The sequence below is a fragment of the Propithecus coquereli genome, unplaced genomic scaffold (assembly GCF_000956105.1).
Source record: "Propithecus coquereli isolate 6110/MARCELLA unplaced genomic scaffold, Pcoq_1.0 Scaffold171, whole genome shotgun sequence".
Lineage (NCBI taxonomy): Eukaryota > Metazoa > Chordata > Mammalia > Primates > Indriidae > Propithecus > Propithecus coquereli.
In genome coordinates this window covers 6,199,940-6,219,658 of record NW_012141747.1, presented here as the reverse complement: position 1 = coordinate 6,219,658, position 19,719 = coordinate 6,199,940, and the positions used below count along the sequence as shown (strand labels likewise).

Sequence of the window (19,719 nt, the reverse complement as noted above, 5' to 3'; positions counted from 1 at the left end):
AGCCCCCGTCACTCACTGTGTTTCTCTCATGGTGCCTAACAGTGCTTTGAGCACAACCCAAAAGGCCCTTCATAAATGTCTAAATGACATGAAATTGGAAAGACGTGTCTTCCTCCCAGGAAAAAAAAAAAAACACCCAAAAGGAGCCCTAAGCTCTTTTACCATGATACACACTTGGGGCCTGGTGTGTGGGCTGAATGGAGAGAACGTGGCACTGCCCCTGCAGAGCTTTTCTCCAGGTCACACACCCGAACTGTCTCTGCTCCCATGCCTCTCCCAGTGTCATTGCCTCTGGTTTCAAAGAAAGTGCAGTTTCTTCTGCAAGCCACAATCCAGACATCTCTCTCTCTTCTGCAGCTAACCAGGGGATGCCGCGAGAAGAGCTCAGGGTTTGAAGTTGAGGACTTGAGCAGGAGTCATCTACTGCTTCTAGCTATGGGACCTAGAAATTTCCTGTGTGGAAGTTGTCAGGATTAGGAGGCTCTAGAGGTGAAAATGCCATACATGGAGCAGGCACGTGCCAAGTCCCTTCTGTCTCTTAAATTACAGCTTCATCAATGTCTCCTGCTTTTCCAAGAAGAGAATAAACCAAATCAGGAAAATTGCAACAGACAAATGATAGGCAGCCATTGGCATTTACATTCTTATTTATGGTTTCTGGGTTTTTTGTTTTGTTTTTTAATTTTTTTCCTAGAAAAAAAAACACAACCAGGGGAATTTATATGACAAACTATTAGTGGCAGGATGGCAGGGGAAAAGAGAAAGGCCAGAGGCACGGGAAGCTAATAAAAAGTGGGTTCCGAATGACATGGAACAGTCCACAGGGTCATGTCCAGGTCCGAATGAGGTGACCGGTCACTTTGGCATGCGTGTTCAGTGCCCGGTCTTCTGGCCTGCCCACTCAGATGCCCACGGTCAGAGAGAGAGCTAGCCACACCTCGGAAATCTGCCAGTGACAAACTCAGGACTTTACAGAAAGAGACTTAATTCAGCTCCTTGGCTTTGTGCTCAGGTATCATATGGCAGGCAGCCTTTCTTGCCTGAGAGAAGAGTCTGGAAGAGTGGGACAGTCACCTTGGGACACGCTTTGGCATCACAGCAGTGAATTCCAAGCAGCTGCCCCAACTCATGTGCAGAGGTGGTCTTCACCACTCACAAAGGCATCTATCCAGACATCCCCAGCCAATCTGGCCAAAGGACAGGGACAGGACAGTCCCTTTCTAGCCACAGCTCAACAGTAGTGTCCATTCTTCAGTCTTGCTGGAACTGTCTATTGACTTAAGGGTGGGAGGAGATTGGAATCCGTCTCCTTTTCAGCTCAGCACTGGATGCTGATTCCAAAGAAGCTCGTAATTTAACGAGGACAGAGTAGCCATCTGGATCTGCACTGAAGATCTTTCAAGTTTCGCCCACTTTATGCCCCACATCTCAGAGCAGAAAATTCTGCAAGACCCAGAGCAAAAAGGGTAGCCGGAGTGATGGCTGGGCAAGAAAGAGCCAGTAGCACACTGCAAGATCAGAGTACATTCAAGAAAGGGAGAGGGGCACGCAGCAAGCTGTAGCCCCAATTCACAGTCTAGGGGACATGCTGAGCCTGAAGGATACAGCCAGGCCTGCTAGTGTGGTCTGGCACCTCACATGATGGGGTCCCACTGGTTGTGGTTCCTATGCGATGAGTTCCTGCCCTGTTGTGGCCCCTGTTCCTGAACTGAGGCCAGGTTTCATCTCAGTGCCGCAGTCCTGAGGAGCACCACGCTGGCCGGCCAGCCAGGCCACAGTCCTCAGCGCCTCTGGGTTCCACAGGAAGGCCCCAGGGAGCCACCATCACTGGGAGGGACAAGCAAGGGAAGAGAGGCTGCATTCTGCGGGGAGAGACTCAGGGAGGAACTACCATGGGCTTGGAAGGAGCTTTGGCCCAAAATATTACGGTGCCAAAAGGAATAGGACATGTTTCTGAAAAACAACAACAGATTTGTCCCTATTTTAAAAAGAGAATATTGTTGCTGCTGCTTGGTTTTTTTTCTTTTTAAGACAACTCACATTTAAAACGTGAAGGGGCTAGGAAGATCTAGTCCACCTCTGATCCTTGACAGGCACCAGGAGGCCTGTCTCACACCAGCTTCTGCTCTCGTGGCCTGGGCTCCAGCCACACGAAGCAAGGGCAGGGTGGGGAGAACAACTGCTCTGCTTTCCCCACACCAGGTCCTTCTCCCCACAAAACCAGAACACACGTGAGGAGAAGTCCAAAGACTAAAGTGCAGAGAACTCCACGGAGTGGGCAGCCTGGTATTAGAGCACTCCCAGAAGGAATGAGGGCCAGGTGGAGGTGGCCAGCCCAGAGCTACAGCTGTGGAACAATCGTTGATCCCTGTGAAGTGAGCCCACAGGGCACAGTCCGCTTCCCCTTGGGCCCTGTCGATACTTCTATCTGGGACTGTCCACTATCAGCAGCTCTCTAAGGAAAAGTCCCAATCCCAAAGATATGGTCCGTGAGGAGAGAAAACTTGCATGACATCCCTGGTTGGTAATGACTAGTGAACGTGAAGGGAACAGAAGGTGGCAGGAGGGGAGACAGTGCATTATATAAAATCAATGAACCTCAGGTTTTGAGAGCAGGGATACACGGACAACCCTAAAGGCAGAGTCTCTCCTGGGAAGTTTTGGTGACGATGGTCAGGATCCTACCAGTGAGGCCTGCTGGGGAAAGGGGCTCCTCTGGGTATGAGAGGAGCTGCAGAGTCGGGGAGGGCTGCCAAGGAAGAAAGCCCATGGTGGGCACTAGGGCGTGTAGGCCGGGGGCGGCTGGAATTGGTTGATGACCTCATACTCTGCTGGGTAGGGCTCATTCTCCTCCATCTCGGAGAGTAGCTCCAGCGCCTGCTCCTCTTCCTCTGTCGGGTAGTGGCGCAGGAGGTTGGCTGCTGTGGCCAGGATTGAGGCCCCGCCGGCTCCTGCCACCAGATAGAAGCTAACGGCAAAGGTGACATAGACCTGGGAGCCATGGTACTTCTTATGTTGCTGCTGCTGGGCCAGGATGAGTTCAGAAGCCCAGTAAGAGAAGCCGATAACGGTGGCACACTGTAGGACTAGGGGACAGAGGACAGCACAGAAGGCAGATTAGCAGGCACCCTGCAGTGAGGATGCTTTAGGAACCAATCACAGCCTCTCTACCCAAAACCCCAGACCCTGCAAGGAGGAGCTCCCTTGGCCAGAGATTCTTGGCCTGGGACCCCATCTAGATCAGGTTCTCTCTAAAGTACTTGCAATTGGGATACTAAAACCACTGGATGTTTTGGGTACTTAGAAGGAATAGATAAGGTCATGCAGTTTGGGAGCTGGAGTTGGCACTACCACAAATGAAATCGACACACCAGCCTGGTCATGAGGGAGGTATGTAGCCATGTACAAGGAAGGGAAGGCTGGTCTGCAGGGAGGCAGGAAGGCGGCGTGGAGAGAATCCCACCATGAACTATGGGAGACACGGGGAGACAGCCTGTTTCCTTCCTTGCTCATTCCAGGCACTGAGCTCGGCTGGGCTTCAAATGCCACTTTTAGAGAGCCTTATTTCTTGTGGAATTCTAAGAACATTCCCTCTCTACAGCTGGGCTCAGTACGCTTGTGATCCTGGCAAGGGTACATGCAAATGACTAAAGCAAGCTGCTAACACACCCTAATGCTCTGTGAAAGGCTAGAGCTTTTTACATGAGCACCTGGAACAGTGTCTGCTCATAGAAATCCGAGTCCCCACCTGCAACTCCAGATGGTCTGCACCATCCGATGGCAGTTCCTCCCCTACAATGAGCAGCTCCTGGGCTTACCGGTTAGGATATGGGCAAAGGCGTAGCGACGGGTGATCTTCAGGGCTGGATGCTTGGGCCCAAAGACATCCAGAAGGAACGCAGAGAGACTACATAGGATGCCGAGGAAGCAGAAGGCAGCAATGACCCGCAGGAGCAGCACTGTCTGGGGATTCATGCAGAAATCTGTGGAGGGAGAATCAAACTTTCAGGGTCACAAGTAATACCCTGGTGCACGAAGTCCTCACCCAGGAAGGAGCTCAATCCCCACCCCCCACCACAGTCGTGGGGAGCCAGGTGAGTACTGGAGGACCCTGTCTTAGCTCCTGCTCCTAGTTTGTCTGCAAAGGAGCTGGAACAACCTCCACGTTAGGAGACAGGAACCCTGGATCACTGTTCCCCTGTACCTCAAGTCCTTCCCTTTCCAACAAGACTAGTCTAAGTGCAGGATTCCACTCTGTTGTACTTGCCATGCTCTTCTATTTTTAAAGATCCTGACAATTAACCTGTCATGTTAACCCATTCTGCTAAAGGATGCTTTGGGCTGGCAGGAAAAGCCTGACTTCTAAGCTGAGACAGCCAGAAAGGCTAAGGCTGATTCCCCATTTACTCACTCATTCATTTCCTTTTTGTTCCAAAAAGTAGTTCAACTTGAAGACACTAAGTGAAATAAGCCAAACATACAAGGACAAATATTGTATGATTACACCCATATCAGATGCCTAGAATAGTCTAATTCATACAGACAGAAAGTAGAGTGCTGGTTGTCAGGGGCTGGGAAGACAATTTTTCCAGGGATGGGGGCACAGAGCTCAGGTGGCAATACGCAGCCCGGTTCCTAACAGGTTCCTAACAGCCCTGTCCCCCTGGAGATGGGGACCGCAGATTTAATGTGTACAGAGATTCAGTTTGGGATGACAAAAAACTTCTGGAAATGGACAGTGGTGATGCTTGTACAACAGTGTGAACACGCTTAATGTCACTGAACAGTACACTTAAAAATGGTTAAAATGCTAATTTTTATTTTACCACAATAATAAAATTAAATAAAGAAAAGGGGAAAAAAGAAGTTGAGGCAATTCAGAGAAATACGTAACTACAAGAATGTATTAAATAAATTAGGAAAGATGGAGCACTGCACCGTCGCATTTATTTTTGCTCCCTCCCTGAACCCTACCAGAACAAAAGAAAATAATTTTTTTTAAAAAGCATAAACCCACACAAGAGAAAGGGAGGTGCACAACAAAATTCTGAAAACTGGAAGGTAAAGGGACTCAGCGCTACCTAGGATGACTGAGCAGACTCAACAGAGCTGAAGGTAAGCCAGCAGTGGGAAAAGCTAAGCAGCAACTAGATGTACACTACAAAATCCCCAAAAGACTAAGAAATTAACAGCACCAAAGGGTGCACACGCTACCAAAATAAGGGAGTAAATCAAGGAAAAGGAAGATGCTGAAACAGGAGACAACATTCAAGGAGTCCCTAAGGTCTTGGTGAAGGGAGATTCCAGGATGACAACCATGTACCAGACACACAGAGCAACTTGTATTTCCTTCCAAGTACTTTAATATAGTATTTTTTAAAAATTTCAATTACACAACACTGTCAATCTCCTTTGATAGCTATGCAAACTGCCACAGCTTCCAGAAGGATACAATAGAATAAAGGCTGATGCAAAAAGAAACCAGGCCATGATTAAGTATTCCAAGTCTTAATAAAAGTAGGAAATGAGCCTTAACTTCCTCATCCTCCCCTTTTCTTGCCACTGGCAAGCTCTTCTTTCATTTAGGCCATGGGTTACCAAGTGATTTAGGAAAATTTGGAAAGGGCTCAGGCTATAAACTCCTTTCCTAAACTTGATCCCAGGCTGTGTAAGGTGGTGATAACCAACCTCTAGCGCACATCCAAACCACTGGGGTGCTAGGTGAAAGCATGTTCTTAGGCCCCCAGAGAGTCTGAGAGTGCTGAATCCTAACAACTAGACCACCAGGGAGCATAATTTAATTTTTTTATTAGGTTATAGAGTATGAAATGTCTGATTTCCTTAAGTACTAGGTTTGGTATCTCTGACACTTCACTTTGACACTTCTTGTTTTATTTTTATTGTGAAGGTAAATCCTCAGTCTAGCAAATGCACATTTTGGCTTGTGATTACATTTCAAATTTTTTTAGAGCAATTTTTGTGAAACCATAGATAAGTCAAAAATTTGTGTTATTCTTTAATATGAGTTCCATTGTGGAACCAATGCAATGCAGACAGCTCAAAATATCAAGAAAGTGTTTGGGAAAGATGTAGCTAATGAATGCACAATACACTCATGGTTTGAGAAGTTCTGTTCTGGTGATTTTAATCTTGAAAATGAGCTACATGGGTGACCTGAGACCAAGGTGGATAATGATGAGCTGAAAGCTGTAGTGGAAGCGAATCCATCTCAACCTACACATGAATAAGCAGCAAGGTTTGATGTTGCTATTCCAACAATATTGGAACATTTGAAACAAATAGACAAGGTAAAGAAGCTGGATAGATGGGTTCTGCATGAATTAAACAAGCATCAGCAGAGAAATCTTCTCCAAGCTTGCCTTTCTTTGCTGCCACGACATAAAGGTGAACCATTTCTACATCATATTGTTAGGTGTGATGAAAAATAGATTCTTTTTGGCAATCACAAGCGTTCAGCACAATGGTTGGATAAAGAGGATGTGCCGAAACACAGTCCAAAACCAAACAGCATCAGAAAAAGCTAATGGTGTCTGTTTGGTGGTCCAGCGCTGGTATTATCCACTACAGCTTCATGAAACCTGGCCAATGGATTACAGCAGATAACTACTGCAACCAGTTGGATGAAATGATGAGGATGCTTGTGATTGAGCAGCCAAGATTGGTCAATAGAGACAGACCAATCCTCTTGTAAGACCACATGTTGCAAAAACAATGCTGCTCAAGCTACAGAAGCTGGACTTGGAAACTCTGTCATCCACCATATTCACCACACCTTGCACCAACTGACTACCACTTCTTGGAGGCTTTGGACCACTTCTTGCAAGGAAAAATATTCAATTCTCAACAAGCTGTGGAAAACACCTTTGGCAATTTCATTGCCACTCACTCTCCAGGCTTCTTTGCTGCTGGCATAAACAAGCTACTGTTAAGATGGCAAAACTGTGTCGATAATTTAGGCACATACTTTGATTAATTGTACTGCTTCTTGTTTGACATATAGTAAACTACGCTTTTGATTAGAAATTGGACATTTCATATTTAATGACCTAATTTTTTTTTTGGTAGAGATGAGGTCTCACTATGTTGCCCAGACTGGTATTGAACTCCTGGCCTCAAGCTATCCTCCTGCCTCAGACTCTCAAAACTCTGGGATTACAGGCGAGCTACCTCGCCTGGTGAGTCTAAGTTCTAGGTCTGGAGCAGAGCCTAGGAATCTGAATTTTTAACAAGCAGGGCAGGTAACACACATGCAGGTGGTCCAAACCCTACACTTCAAGAAACACTGGTCCCAGACCTCAGAGGAAGGTAGACAGAGGAAAGAAAGTCCAAGAACCTGGGGAGGGCACCTAATCTCAACAAAGCTGACTCAAGCCAGCAAATGCTGGCATCATGGGGTCTTGGGCAGAGGGTGGCCCTGGGCCTTTGTGACTGAGCATGCATACCCTGTGTCAAGCTCAGAATTCACCAAGCAGATGCTGGCTGGGCCCAGATGGAGGCTCATATGCTCCCGTCTGGGCTTTCGGTCACCCACTAAGCCACCCTCAGAGCTCTCTGTCATGATCTCTTGTCTGCTGACCATCTGTTTTGGGCCCAAGCATCCAGCCTGGGTAACTGCCTACTGCCAGGAAGCTTGCCTGTGTGTGAGCTCTGCCAGCAACTGGGACCAGCCTTCATTTAATCTAGTCCGCATAGCCTTAGCCACCGCACAGGGCCTCACTGAAAGAAAAGCTCTAGGAGACAGGGGCTATCTCCTGGCTTTATTTTGAATATTGTTAAAAGCTCTCCGAGATAGTTCTTCTTGGGGTCCACATGGCATGTGGCAGTGATGGGGCAGGACCAAAGTGTTTTTCTAGTGCTTCCAAGAATAACCTGCCAGAGGTCACGCGCCACTCTGCAGCAGGCTGTGTCAGATTCCACTTGCATTACTTAATGCAGCCAGGCACTCAGAGTGAAAACAGTAATACATGGGGGCTTCAAAGAGACTATTCTCTTTCTTTGTCTGGATGTTCATTTTATTTTCCTTAAAAATGTAAATCCATTATATACACTACTATATGTCTTATGTTTCATAATACATTTAATAAGGAAGATGTGCATAAGATAAAAAGCTTCAGAGAAGATGTCTCTTCCCTTCCAGATGTCCATCTGCCCCTCCTCAGAGGCAAACACTGTTGAGAGGTGACTTGCATACCCCTCCGGGAATGGCCTGTGCACACAGATGGGTCAAATGTTATCTCAGTTAATCCTCACTGCCACTGTGGGGGATTTATCACAGAGCTTGGATGAGGAATCAGAGCTCCAGGAGCTAAAGTGACTTCCTCCAGGCCACAGAGTGCAGAGCTAGATTCCAAATCCGGGTCAGGCTCCCCCGCACTGTGCTGCTTGGAATCACTAAGCACCAGAGTTAATTACTTTATGCCTCCCTGGAGTCAGTCAATCAAATCCTAAAGCCTTGTATGTGAATGAAGGGTCAAAAGCCAATATGAATGCTGTCAGAGCCATCCTCAGAGCCAGCAGCTGCTGAGCTCACTAGAAGACTAGCTCGAAGCAAAAAAATCTCACAAGAAAGCAAAAATGGAAAGTCCAAGAATGTGGGGAGAGGTCTCGCTATGTCACTAAGTGATGAAAAGTGCTCATATAAAGAATTATTGGGCAAAGCCTGCTTGGTAGGGTATCTAAGCTTCTATAGCACTATAGCCATCAGCGACCAGCTCTTGGAAGTGGTTGGGACACCAGAAAGGCTCTGGACCTGGTGCCAAATCCTAGGTCTACTACAGACTACGTGTTACCTTGAGCAAGTCACTTGACTGCCCTAGACCTCTGCTCTCTCATCAATCAAATAAAAGCAGTAATGTCCACCCCTCCCACCACAGGTAGGCTGGGAGCTGACACCATGCCTGTGAAAGAGCAGCCACCCGTACTGTTACTGCCCCACTAACCAGGGGCCACAGTGGCATCACCCCGGCGTGTCTGTCTTTCTTATGAGACTTCCTTGACCACACACATCAGCCAATGTGGGCCAGAGAAGAAGCCTGCTAAAGCCAGACTAAGTGTCTGCCCCACCAGAGTGACGATGTGGTACAGAGAAGTAGCTTTTGGCCCAAAACTCAAACAGGTTTTCTTTCATCGTAACTGCCTTTCTCCACTCCAAAGCTGTGAGCAAATCCTCAGGGTGGGTGGGAAAGCCAAATGTGAACTCCCTTTGGCTGATGCTAATGGATACTGGGAGCTGGTCCCATATCACAGGTGTTCTTTCATTAGAGGGTCTGAGAACACACAGGAAGAACAGGCGCAGTTATCCCAGACACACTCGGAACCCAGTTCAGAGACTCTCCTGAGGGTCAGTATATCAACACCTCTCTCTCCTCCTTTCCTAGACATCATATGGCAGGGAGGGCCACAAACATTTGCTCCCAAGAGGATTGCTGGAGAAAAAATCCCGAAGGTTATGTACGCATAATTTTATTTGTGGGAGAGAAAAGGCGCATCAGGCAGGGTCCTAACTTTAAATTCAAGCCAGTGATGCAGTCCATAACACCCTGGCCAGACCCAGGACACAGCCTATCCTCCACTTGTGCCCTGGCCTGTTTATTTTGGTAAACATTGCTTGACCGTGCTCTCTAGTCATCAGGGAAGAAGGCAGCTGCTATGTAATAGGATCCCAAGGAACTGACTTTGCTCAAGGTCACTGGTGAGTCACTGGGCTGGATTTGTTTTGAAGGCCCCAGCTCTTCCTGTCTACCTGCCCATTGCTCTAACCTCTCCTGACCCAAACACGCTGCAGGAAGGAAGGCTAAAGTGGCTTCGGACCAGCTCCCTGATTCTGTCTCGTCTCCCTCCCTCCTCACTGGAGTTAGAAGCACTTTCCCTGATCCCTCTCTGTATGCATCTATCGATCTGCTAGGCCTGTGCCACTGTGAGTTTTTTAGCTTCTAGATAGGCCTCTGACAGGGCCCTCTAGTGCCTGGCTGGGTCATCTCACAGATACTAATGATCCTAATAGAGCTACCTCTGAGGACAGGCCCCGCAGGACTTCACAATGCCAGCTGCATCAGTCACCACCCCTCAGGTGCATGGGCCCTCCCTGGAAGGCCCGTGATCTTCCAGTGGCTGTTGTCAATTGTGATTCACTTCACTTCTAATCCAAACTTCCTCTTTCTCGAAAGATGCTTCTTGGGGCTGTTGCCAGCGCTGCCCTTTGCTGGTCACAGTTGGGAGACAGAAAGTGTCTAGGGCTCAGAAACAATCATTATCTGGGGCTCCCTCCCCAGGGCCGCTAGAGATCTGAATATATCTCTGGACACAGGCCCTGGCTGACCAGCTGTGTGAGAAGTAGGCACCCCCTGGTGAGGTTGAGGGGAGAATCCAGGAGGGGACCTTTGGAGCCAGCTGGCATTGGCTAAAGCCTCTGAAGCTCTGTGAATGACAGTGGGAGGGTGAGTGCCTTTACCTCAGGTTCATCAACTTGAGCCCCAACACTGAGGGGACAAAGTTATGGTAAAAAGCACAGCTGTGGCTGGGCTTGTGATAAAACTCAGCTAGAATAGGGAAGTGATAAGCCTTGGGCAACTCAGATGGGAAAAAAAAGAAACTTGGTGTGCACTGAGGCGTTGTGGCAAGAGTATGGACTTTGGAGTCGATGCCACTCGGATTAGCTATGTGCTCCTGAGCAAATTACTTAATCTCACTGACTGGAGACCTTTGTGAAGTGGGGCTAATGACAGTACCTACCAAATAAAGATGCTGTCTAGAAGAAACTAAAAGCAGGCATGGAGAGTGCTTAGCATAATGCTAACACATGGCACTCAGGCAGGGGTGAGAAATGGTAAGGCTGCTCTGAGCCCGGGGCCTGCCCACTCCCCTCACCTGCAGAGAACTGGCAAGGGCTGTTCTCCCTTTGGAAGCATCTATATGCACCACATCTGTGTGCGACAGCTCTGCTCCCTCCTGAGATGGGGAATAAATACCCTAGGCTTCCAGGGCCTCTGTGAGGCCCTGAGGATCAGCACAGTCACACAAGATACCACGTGTCTGAGGGCCCACTGGGTATCAAAAAAGCAATAGGTACAGAGAGAAGGGAGAGGGGACATAGTCAGTGACCTTCTGATTCCTCACCTTCTGTGGTAGATCATCTGCCCTTAATTCTCCCATTGACAGGCACAAAGTATTCCTAGTTCGCAACGGCCAAGGAGATGGCCACAAGCCAGCGGGTAGAAACCATACATGGGTTAAGATCTCTAAACACGTGAGCAAACGTACCAATAAAGGTTAAGGAAACACGCTTTGCCAAAGACAAAATTTGGTCTGAATAATTTCTTAGAAAGGATACATACATATGTGAACAAAGGAAAACCTGCACCAAAAATTTTTTATTTTTAACATGCCTTTGACAAGGATGCACACCAAGTGGAATGACTGTAGATGGTTCCTTATGACAGCTGAAGTAAAACAAAGGATAAAAACCATAAATGAAACAGCACCATTTTATACTGGCATCAACAGATGTGAGGTAGTCTCAGCTATGCCACCCCCAACTGGGTAGCCTTGAGGAGATCATTTCACTTTTCTGGGCCACAGTTTCCTAGACCTCTGAAATAAGACTGTGGGGTCACATAATGGAGGGAGAGATTGCCTCTTCCTGCATTACATGAATTTTATGAGCCCCCTTCCCCACTGCCAGGGATGATCAGCAAAGGGGAGCATTGGGAACTCACTCCTAGTTTGTGGGTGAGTGAATTCTTGAAACACTGAAACACCACGGGATCAACTGCAAAAGCCTGCATGAAGCGGAGGGAACGTGGCAGCTATGCTTCAAAGAAGGCAAGTCTAGGGCGATGTGCTGAGGGGAAAACCATCCTGACTCACTCAAACTTGATGCCCATTGCGCCATCAGTTACATGCTTGAGAAAAGGCTGTATATCACAAGGCCTCCATCATATGTGTAACTTTGGTTTTAACAAGCCATTCCAGCAAAGGATATCATCACTGTGTAACCTAGAAACAAACCAGAAGAAACAAACCTGTTCCCTACAAAATCACTCTAAAGCCTCTAAAATGCAAGAGAGATGCAATACAGTAAGAGAACACTCAGAGAAAGAAAGACATTACTAGGCCACAAGGATGAGGCTTTTCAGCCTAGACCCGCAGAAGCAGTATATGATCCAATACACAGAGAGGAACTTGGTCCTTTTCATCAAATCCAGTGTGCAGATATCTAACAGGAAGTGTTCTGATATGTGGGCAGTAAACATCTGGAATGTGTCACAGCCAGCAAATAGAAAGGGAGGAAATATAAGGACCTTCAAGATGGTTCAAAAGACCTTGGGGGTGATGAACAGTTTTGTTACTAGGGACTGTTTGGGGCCCACTGACCTTTTTTAGGGTAAAAACCAGGTGGTGCAGTCCTGCCCTCACACCACACAGCCTTAACCTCACTTCTGGAGACAGAACTGGTCGGGATGAACTATGGGACTCCCTGGAACTCTCCTATAGGCTTTAGCTGTCTACCTGGCTGGGAAGCATGACAATGAACAAAGCAACCTTACTTCAGTCAGGCACACTTGTAATGGTTCCAAAAGCCAAATTCCAACTGTTTTACTGAAAGTGGCAATGGAACTGATTTCTGATTACCTAAAATGCCATAGACCCCCTTTTTCTCTAATAAAAATACAATTACCATGGAACACTAAACTATCTTTTAAAACCTAGTCACATTAAAAGTTCCTGTTCCTCCACTAACCAGTCTGCAGCAAAGAAACTTTCCCGTATCCCACAGCTTCCTTAGAAGGGGACGGCTAATGGTGACACCTAGCACCTTTATCTTTTCTTAATATACAGCGCCCTTCCTCCGGCAGAATCCTAAAATAGCAGCAGTCTGGATTAGCAGGGCTGTGAGGAGTAGGTGCTTAGCTGAATAACATCAGAATTAATGAGTGGCCGGGCCCCAAACAGAGCCACCTGGTGGGCATTAACACCAGGCAGGAATGGGGATGTTTCCTTCAACCAAGTGCCTGCCCCTCGCTATCTTAGCTTCAGCCCACACCACATTCTGGCCCCCACCGAGACCTGGAGGGGCGGCGCGCAGTGCCCTCACCTTTCAGCAGGTCCGGATGCACGTACCCCAGCACGTCTGAGACCCCCAGCTCCTGGCGGGAACAGGTGCCTCCGTGGATGTGCAACCAGGCAGGCTCGGCGAGGGCAGTGCACAGCGCCGTGATGGACAGGGCGCCAGGCAGGGCCGAGGCCAGGCTACGCTCCGGCTGCTTGGGCAGAGCGCTGCCTCCTGGGCTCCTCCGCCGGCGCCCGCCGGGCAGCCCTGCGCCTCCGGGGGCGTACATGCCCGGGGCCGCCCGCCGTCGCTCCGCGGTCGCTGCTGGTCGCCGCCGACCTCTGCGGGGCGCGCCGAACCTGCCTGTCCCGGGGAAAAGGGCGATGTTCTGGGCTCGCAGCAGGTGAGGCCAGAGCGGGGCTGTCAGGGCCGACACCGGAGAACGGGGGGTTGGGACCTAGGGCTGAGAGGAGACGCGAGAGCTGCGGCGATGGAGGGGCGGGGGTGGGGGACTTTGGAATGGGGCTGCAGGACGAGAACCCGGAGAGGGCCGCGGGCCAGATGGGGTCTGGACAGATCCGGGTGGGGGAGGAGGTACTGGGGATCGGCTGCTGGTGGCGAAGATACCCGCTCCGGGGTCTCGGCCAGAGGGTGCTGAGGGGCAGAGAACCAGGCTGGGCCGCGGGGATCGGGGACGGGTGATCTGGGACCGGCGCTTTGGGGTGCGACCTGTGCGGATTAAGGACTCTCCCCACGCCGCCCACCGTTCCTCACCGGTCAGCAGTCCTCAGGGCTGGGATGGCGCCGCTCTGCCCTGTCACGGGCTTCCCAGCTGCCGGGGGCCGAACGATTCCAGGCCCCAATCCCGCAACGCCCGGACCGACCCGGACCCTATGCACTTCCGGCTTCCTCCTGCTCTGCCTCCGCCTCCGCCTCCCCGGGTCCCCGCCTCCTCCCCGTCGCGTCACAGCCTGGGCGGTGCCGCCGGCTCTGCGCAGGGCCTCACGGGACTAGTTCAAGGCGGCGCCGCTATACTTTCTGCTGGAGGGTGAGGGGAGCGACTACAACTTCCAGGGGGCCGCGCGGCTATAGCCGCGAGCACTTTAGTTCCCAGGACAACCCGGGCCCTCGGGCGGAAGCGGGACCCTCAGGCGACCGCGGAGCCCGAGGTGGGCGTCGCGGAGACTTGCGCGGTGGGACCGGTTGTTGGCGCGGCTGACCCTGCCCATCTCTTCCTCACCCTGCGCCGGGCCGCCATGAAAGACTCGCTGGTGCTTCTGGGCCGTGTCCCGGCGCACCCGGACTCTCGCTGCTGGTTCCTGGCCTGGAACCCCGCGGGGACCCTGCTGGCTTCGTGCGGTGGCGACCGGACAATCCGCATCTGGGGCACAGAGGGTAAGGCCCGGCCTGGCTGCGCCAGCCCCGGCGCTGAGACCTCCGCGTGCGCGTAGTGTGAGTGCGCAGTCTGCCGGGGAGGTCGACCCTGAACGGGGTTACCGGCCGAGGGAGAAGAGGCGACCTTCGAGTCACGTTAGACACTCTGAGAAGGAATTTTCAGGCAAAGAAGTTGGCAAGTATTGGAAGGCAAACAAAAGCGTCAACAGACAGGCTGGAACTGTTGAGGGAATTGTGATGGTTGCTGAGGCAGGAAAATGGGGAGAGAAATGTGATAGGAAAGTAGGTTACAGAGTAACTTGCAACTGGACTGTGAGGTTCCAATTTTATCCTGAGGACATTTTGGGAGTCATTGGCAGTTTAGAAGGATGCCTCCAGAAGTAGAGTTAGTTACATCTTTGTTGTTTAAAAAACATGTTAAATACACCGATTGAGCTTTGGGCCCCAGCTTGGCCTCCAATATTACCACCCACCCCCAGCCCCAGCCCCACCCCCGTTATTGAACGCCTCCTTGGTGCTTTGCATCTTCTTGCACACCCAGCTCCAGAGCCTGGCCTGCCCTCTGCTTTTAGGTGATAGCTGGATTTGCAAGTCTGTCCTTTCTGAAGGCCACCAGCGCACCGTACGGAAGGTGGCCTGGTCTCCCTGCGGTAATTACCTGGCTTCTGCTAGCTTTGATGCTACCACTTGCATTTGGAAGAAGAACCAGGATGACTTTGAGGTAACCAGGCTAGATGGGACCAGGATTGTTGCCTGTTTGCTCCCCTGGGCTGGTTCAGGAACCTAAGCCATCCTGGGCCAGTTGGGCTATACCCACGAGAAGGACCCCAGGGATCTTAGCTGCCATTAATTCTCATCCCCCTTCCCTTTTCACAGTGTGTAACCACTCTTGAGGGCCATGAAAATGAGGTCAAGTCAGTGGCTTGGGCCCCATCTGGCAACCTCCTGGCCACCTGCAGCCGAGATAAGAGCGTGTGGGTCTGGGAAGGTGAGTCCAGGTGGAATTGGGAACCTCCTGACAGACATCCCCCTCTGTGTGGCTAACAGGGTTGGCTCTTGGGTTCCTTTCTTCTTCTCTTCCACAGTTGATGAAGAGGATGAGTATGAATGTGTCAGTGTCCTCAACTCCCATACACAGGATGTCAAGCATGTGGTTTGGCACCCAAACCAGGAGGTAAGAGTCAGGCAAGATCTCTTAGTGGGAAGGAACTCTGATGTGGAGGCTTGTGCCCAGCCCTCCTCTGCTTTTCAGCCTTGACCTGACTTTCATAGGGATCTCTATCTGTGACCAAAAAACATTAGTCCCTTTATAAAAACAGATCCCTAGGACTGTCCTATCCTGGCAGGAAGAGGTATTGGAACCACAGGCACTTCCTGGGCCATACAAGCAAGTGCTGGGTCTTCTCTTCCCTTCCCTCAGCTGTTAGCCTCTGCCAGCTATGACGATACAGTGAAGCTCTACCGGGAGGAAGAGGATGATTGGGTGTGCTGTGCTACTCTTGAGGGCCATGAATCCACCGTGTGGAGCTTGGCCTTTGACCCCAGTGGTCAGCGCCTGGCATCTTGCAGTGATGACCGGACCGTGCGCATCTGGCGCCAGTATCTACCAGGCAATGAACAAGGTGAGGATCCAATAGCGGAGCTCCAGAGGTTCACAGTCAGCTAAAGGACATTCGTGAATCGTATCAAATTGGGGTAAAAAGATGTGCCGCAAGAGGGCACCAGATTGAGTGCTGGAAGAACCAGGAAAGCTTTGTGGACAGAGCCATTTCATCCAAATTTAAAAAGTTATGTAGGATTTTAACATGAGATTTTTTACATGAGAATTCCAGGTGAAAATCCAACAGTGAGTAAAGGCATTGGTGTTGAGAATGCCTAGACTTACGTGAGGAATGGTGATTCATTTAGATGGGATGTAGTATATAAAGGGTTTGAGAAGGAATAAAGTGGGTTGGGTTGGCTGATGGGTGGCCTTCAAAAGCAGACTAACTAGCTAGATATAGTCTGCAGCAGAACAGGAACATTTTCTTCTCAGAATTCTGCTTTAGAAAGGCCAGTCTGGCCAGTGTGTAAGGCAAATCAACAAGGATGGGGACAAAGGAACGGAGACACAGACTCATAATTAATTGAAAGAGGGCATGAGGGAGGGCTCACTTTGCAGTGGTTCAATTACTCTCCTGAGATGTCTGGGACATGGAAATATCTTAAGCTTAAGAGAAGTCTGTCCTGCAGGGGTGGCATGCAGCAGCTCTGACCCCAGCTGGAAATGCATCTGCACTTTGTCGGGCTTCCACTCCAGGACCATTTATGACGTTGCTTGGTAAGACGTCCACCCCCATTTCACCCCCAACCCCATAGCAGAGATTTCAGAGAAGTCATGACCTATGCTGCACTCTGCCACCCTGAAGAAGTGCACGGGAATTAAGAGCAACCGCCCCCATTTCTTCAGATTGGGCCTGACTCTACCGTGTCGGCTTAGAGCTGGCTGGCCTGGGATGCACAGGAGCAGGGAACAGACTTAGACCTAAGCTTGTACCTGGGTTAAGATCCCAGGCTGTAAGGGCATCATACTATTTCAGAAATGACTTTGTGGATTCATGGCTGGGGTATTTATGGTTTGCTAACACTGATTCTGCCCTCATGCAGGCCAAAAAAGCTGCACCATTTATATAGGAGAGTATTTCAGAGGGCAGTTCCAGCCCTTAGAATTGATCCCTAGGAAATAATCTGAAACAATGAAGGCACTGATACGTACCCAAGCTTGCTTTATATTAGCAAACATGTAGAAACAACCTATTTACTCAACAAAAGTGAACTTAAATAAATGCGGTAAAAACTCAATAGCCTATTAGGTCACTGTTTGATGAAAAAGGTTAAGAATACTTCATGACATGGGAAACTGCTTATGCTAAGAGAGAAAAGTGCAGTTCAGAACTGTATGTCATTTTTTAGGGTAAGTATATGGGGGCGGGGGAACTAGATGGAAGCACCCAAAGACTTAGGTGGGTGATGTTTGTGGCTCTGTATTAGGGAAACTCAGAGACTATTAGCTGAGGCATGAAGTTTGGGGAGAGAACAGGCTGGGAAATGTAGAACAAATCTTTCCTACCTAATTAGCCAGGTTGGGGAGGCAGGAGCCACCTACATTACCCACTGATGTGCATCTTCCTCCCAGGTGTCAGCTGACAGGGGCCCTGGCTACAGCTTGTGGGGACGATGCCATCCGAGTGTTTGAGGAGGATCCCGGCTCAGATCCACAGCAGCCCACCTTCTCCCTGACAGCCCACTTGCGTCAGGCTCATTCCCAGGATGTCAACTGTGTGGCGTGGAACCCCAAGGAGCAGGGGCTCCTGGCCTCCTGCAGTGATGATGGGGAAGTTGCCTTCTGGAAGTATCAGCGGCCTGAAGGCCTCTGAGCTACCGTGACTTTGGACAGAGTAATGGTTCCCCAGAAAATGTCGTAAGACTTTGCCAGGCCCTGAAAGGACCTGGAGGAGCATCCTTGACCTTCATTTAACTTGGCTGGCTTCTATTCGGACTTGGGTAGAGGTGCGAACCACAGAACTTTGCTCTCCTTAGACCTGAGGGCCTTAGTAAAGGGCTATAGAACATCAGTACATTGTTATTGTGCCACACATTTTGCTTTAGGTCACAGTGTTAAATCTGGGGGGAAGGGTGAATATACTATTTGTAATCACTATATATATATAACATGGGGGATATGTGTCTCAGAGCTTTCTGAGGTTGTTAACTTTATAAAAATAATCCAGCTGAGTCTCAAGTCCTATTTTATAAGGCATTCACAATTTAAAGTATTTCCATGGTGAATCCTTGTCTGAAATAGGTCCTGCCTTCCCAATTTCTGGGTAAATTCCTGTATTTAAAAATATCCAATCAATATTGAAGGAAATTTTTTTCTTAATGTAGGTTTGTTTAGAGTGAGGGACACCTCTACTTTCTCTTAGAAACCCTCACGTACCTCCTTGTGCCATTATGCTGTGATGGCAGCTGGGGATACAAGAAAAATAAATGGGGAAATCCTAAAGGGACTTATTACTGGACACAGGCTGTACATTCTCAACAGGGATACAATCTGGTTCTTCATTGAGGGGAGGGGAAAAATATCTTAGAGCCAATAGCTTGTGGCCCTCTTACAGCCCACAGCACATAAAGATAGCATATCTGTGGTATTACATTTTTTTGGTGGGGGTGATTAGAAAAAAGACAGGTAATAAGGCTCTTTAGGGGAGTGATAATGAAGAAAAGTTGAGAAACACTGCCATAGGCAATCAGTTCTTCAGTCTCAGGTTGTCTCTGACCATCATTTCCAATTGGGTTTTGTTGCAAGGATGGCCCCCAAAGCTATAGCCTTAAGTTTTTACACTGTAGAAATCGTGTATCTAAAGACTTTAGATTTCGGAACAACTGGGACAGGACCTAGTGTAGTGGTTCTCAAAATGTGGTGTGCAGATCCCTGAGAGTCCCAAGACCCTTTTTTTTTTTTTAAGGGGGGAGGGTCTGTGAGTTCACCTGTTGGCACCGTGGCATGAATCAAGCTGGTGGCAACAAACTACTAGTGATGGTCTTCACTGCCTTGTACTCAGAATAAAAATATTGCCAACTTCACTTAGAAATGCCCTTGATAGAACTAGTAAAGACGATTAATTGTATTAAATGTTGACCCTAAAGAATACTTCTAATATTCTGAGAAAATGGGAAGCATACATAAAGCACTTGTGCTGCACACTGAAGTGTGGCTGCCTTGAGGAAAAGCAGTTGTGCAACTGAGCTGCAAGCTCAATTAGCTGTTCATGGCATACCATTTTTACTTGAAGGAACTAGCAAATTATGGTATTTGGACTTGGCTATTTGGCTGACATTTTGGTAATGAAATGCACAGACATTTGGAAGAATTTTCCAAATGACCAATGCATGTTACAAAATCATTCACAGGTAAGAGATTCATTCAAAGTGTAAGATAGACCAGCGAGTTTTAAATGTAACAGTACAAGAATGCATTGATAAGGTTTCAGATCCACATTGCCTTTACGAGACTACCACTTGTAGAGTCTTGGTATAGCATCAAAGAACAGCCACAATTACCTGAAAATACTGGATATAGAAACATGTATAAGAATCCAACTGTCTTTTATTAAGCCAGACATTAAAGAGATTTGCAAAATTATAAAATGCTACCCTTCTCCCTGGATTTGTTTTAGGAGTTATTTTAAAATAATTTTTAATATAGTAAATAC

General features: G+C 48.8%; 2 protein-coding genes across 3 annotated transcripts; one reads left to right on the top strand and one right to left on the bottom strand.

Moving 5' to 3' along the window:
• Nucleotides 1-2,000: 2,000 nt before the first annotated feature.
• TMEM127 (transmembrane protein 127) lies at nucleotides 2,001-13,993 on the bottom strand. 2 transcript variants are annotated; one of them, XM_012641941.1, is made up of 4 exons: nucleotides 13,844-13,993; nucleotides 13,115-13,532; nucleotides 3,819-3,983; nucleotides 2,001-3,086 (listed from the first exon to the last, which is right to left on the bottom strand). In XM_012641941.1, exons 2-4 carry the CDS (start codon nucleotides 13,356-13,358, stop codon nucleotides 2,779-2,781), a joined length of 717 nt encoding a protein of 238 aa, XP_012497395.1. In that variant the 5' UTR covers nucleotides 13,359-13,532; nucleotides 13,844-13,993; the 3' UTR covers nucleotides 2,001-2,778. The 2 variants fall into 2 exon arrangements, with proteins under 2 accessions (XP_012497395.1, XP_012497396.1); XM_012641942.1 differs by having other exon boundaries at nucleotides 2,608-3,086; nucleotides 13,115-13,432.
• Nucleotides 13,994-14,099: 106 nt separating this feature from the next.
• Nucleotides 14,100-18,164, top strand: CIAO1 (cytosolic iron-sulfur assembly component 1). Its single transcript, XM_012641940.1, has 7 exons — nucleotides 14,100-14,464; nucleotides 15,037-15,185; nucleotides 15,341-15,452; nucleotides 15,550-15,638; nucleotides 15,885-16,086; nucleotides 16,697-16,784; nucleotides 17,640-18,164. Exons 1-7 carry the CDS (start codon nucleotides 14,326-14,328, stop codon nucleotides 17,878-17,880), a joined length of 1,020 nt encoding a protein of 339 aa, XP_012497394.1. The 5' UTR covers nucleotides 14,100-14,325; the 3' UTR covers nucleotides 17,881-18,164.
• Nucleotides 18,165-19,719: the final 1,555 nt, after the last annotated feature.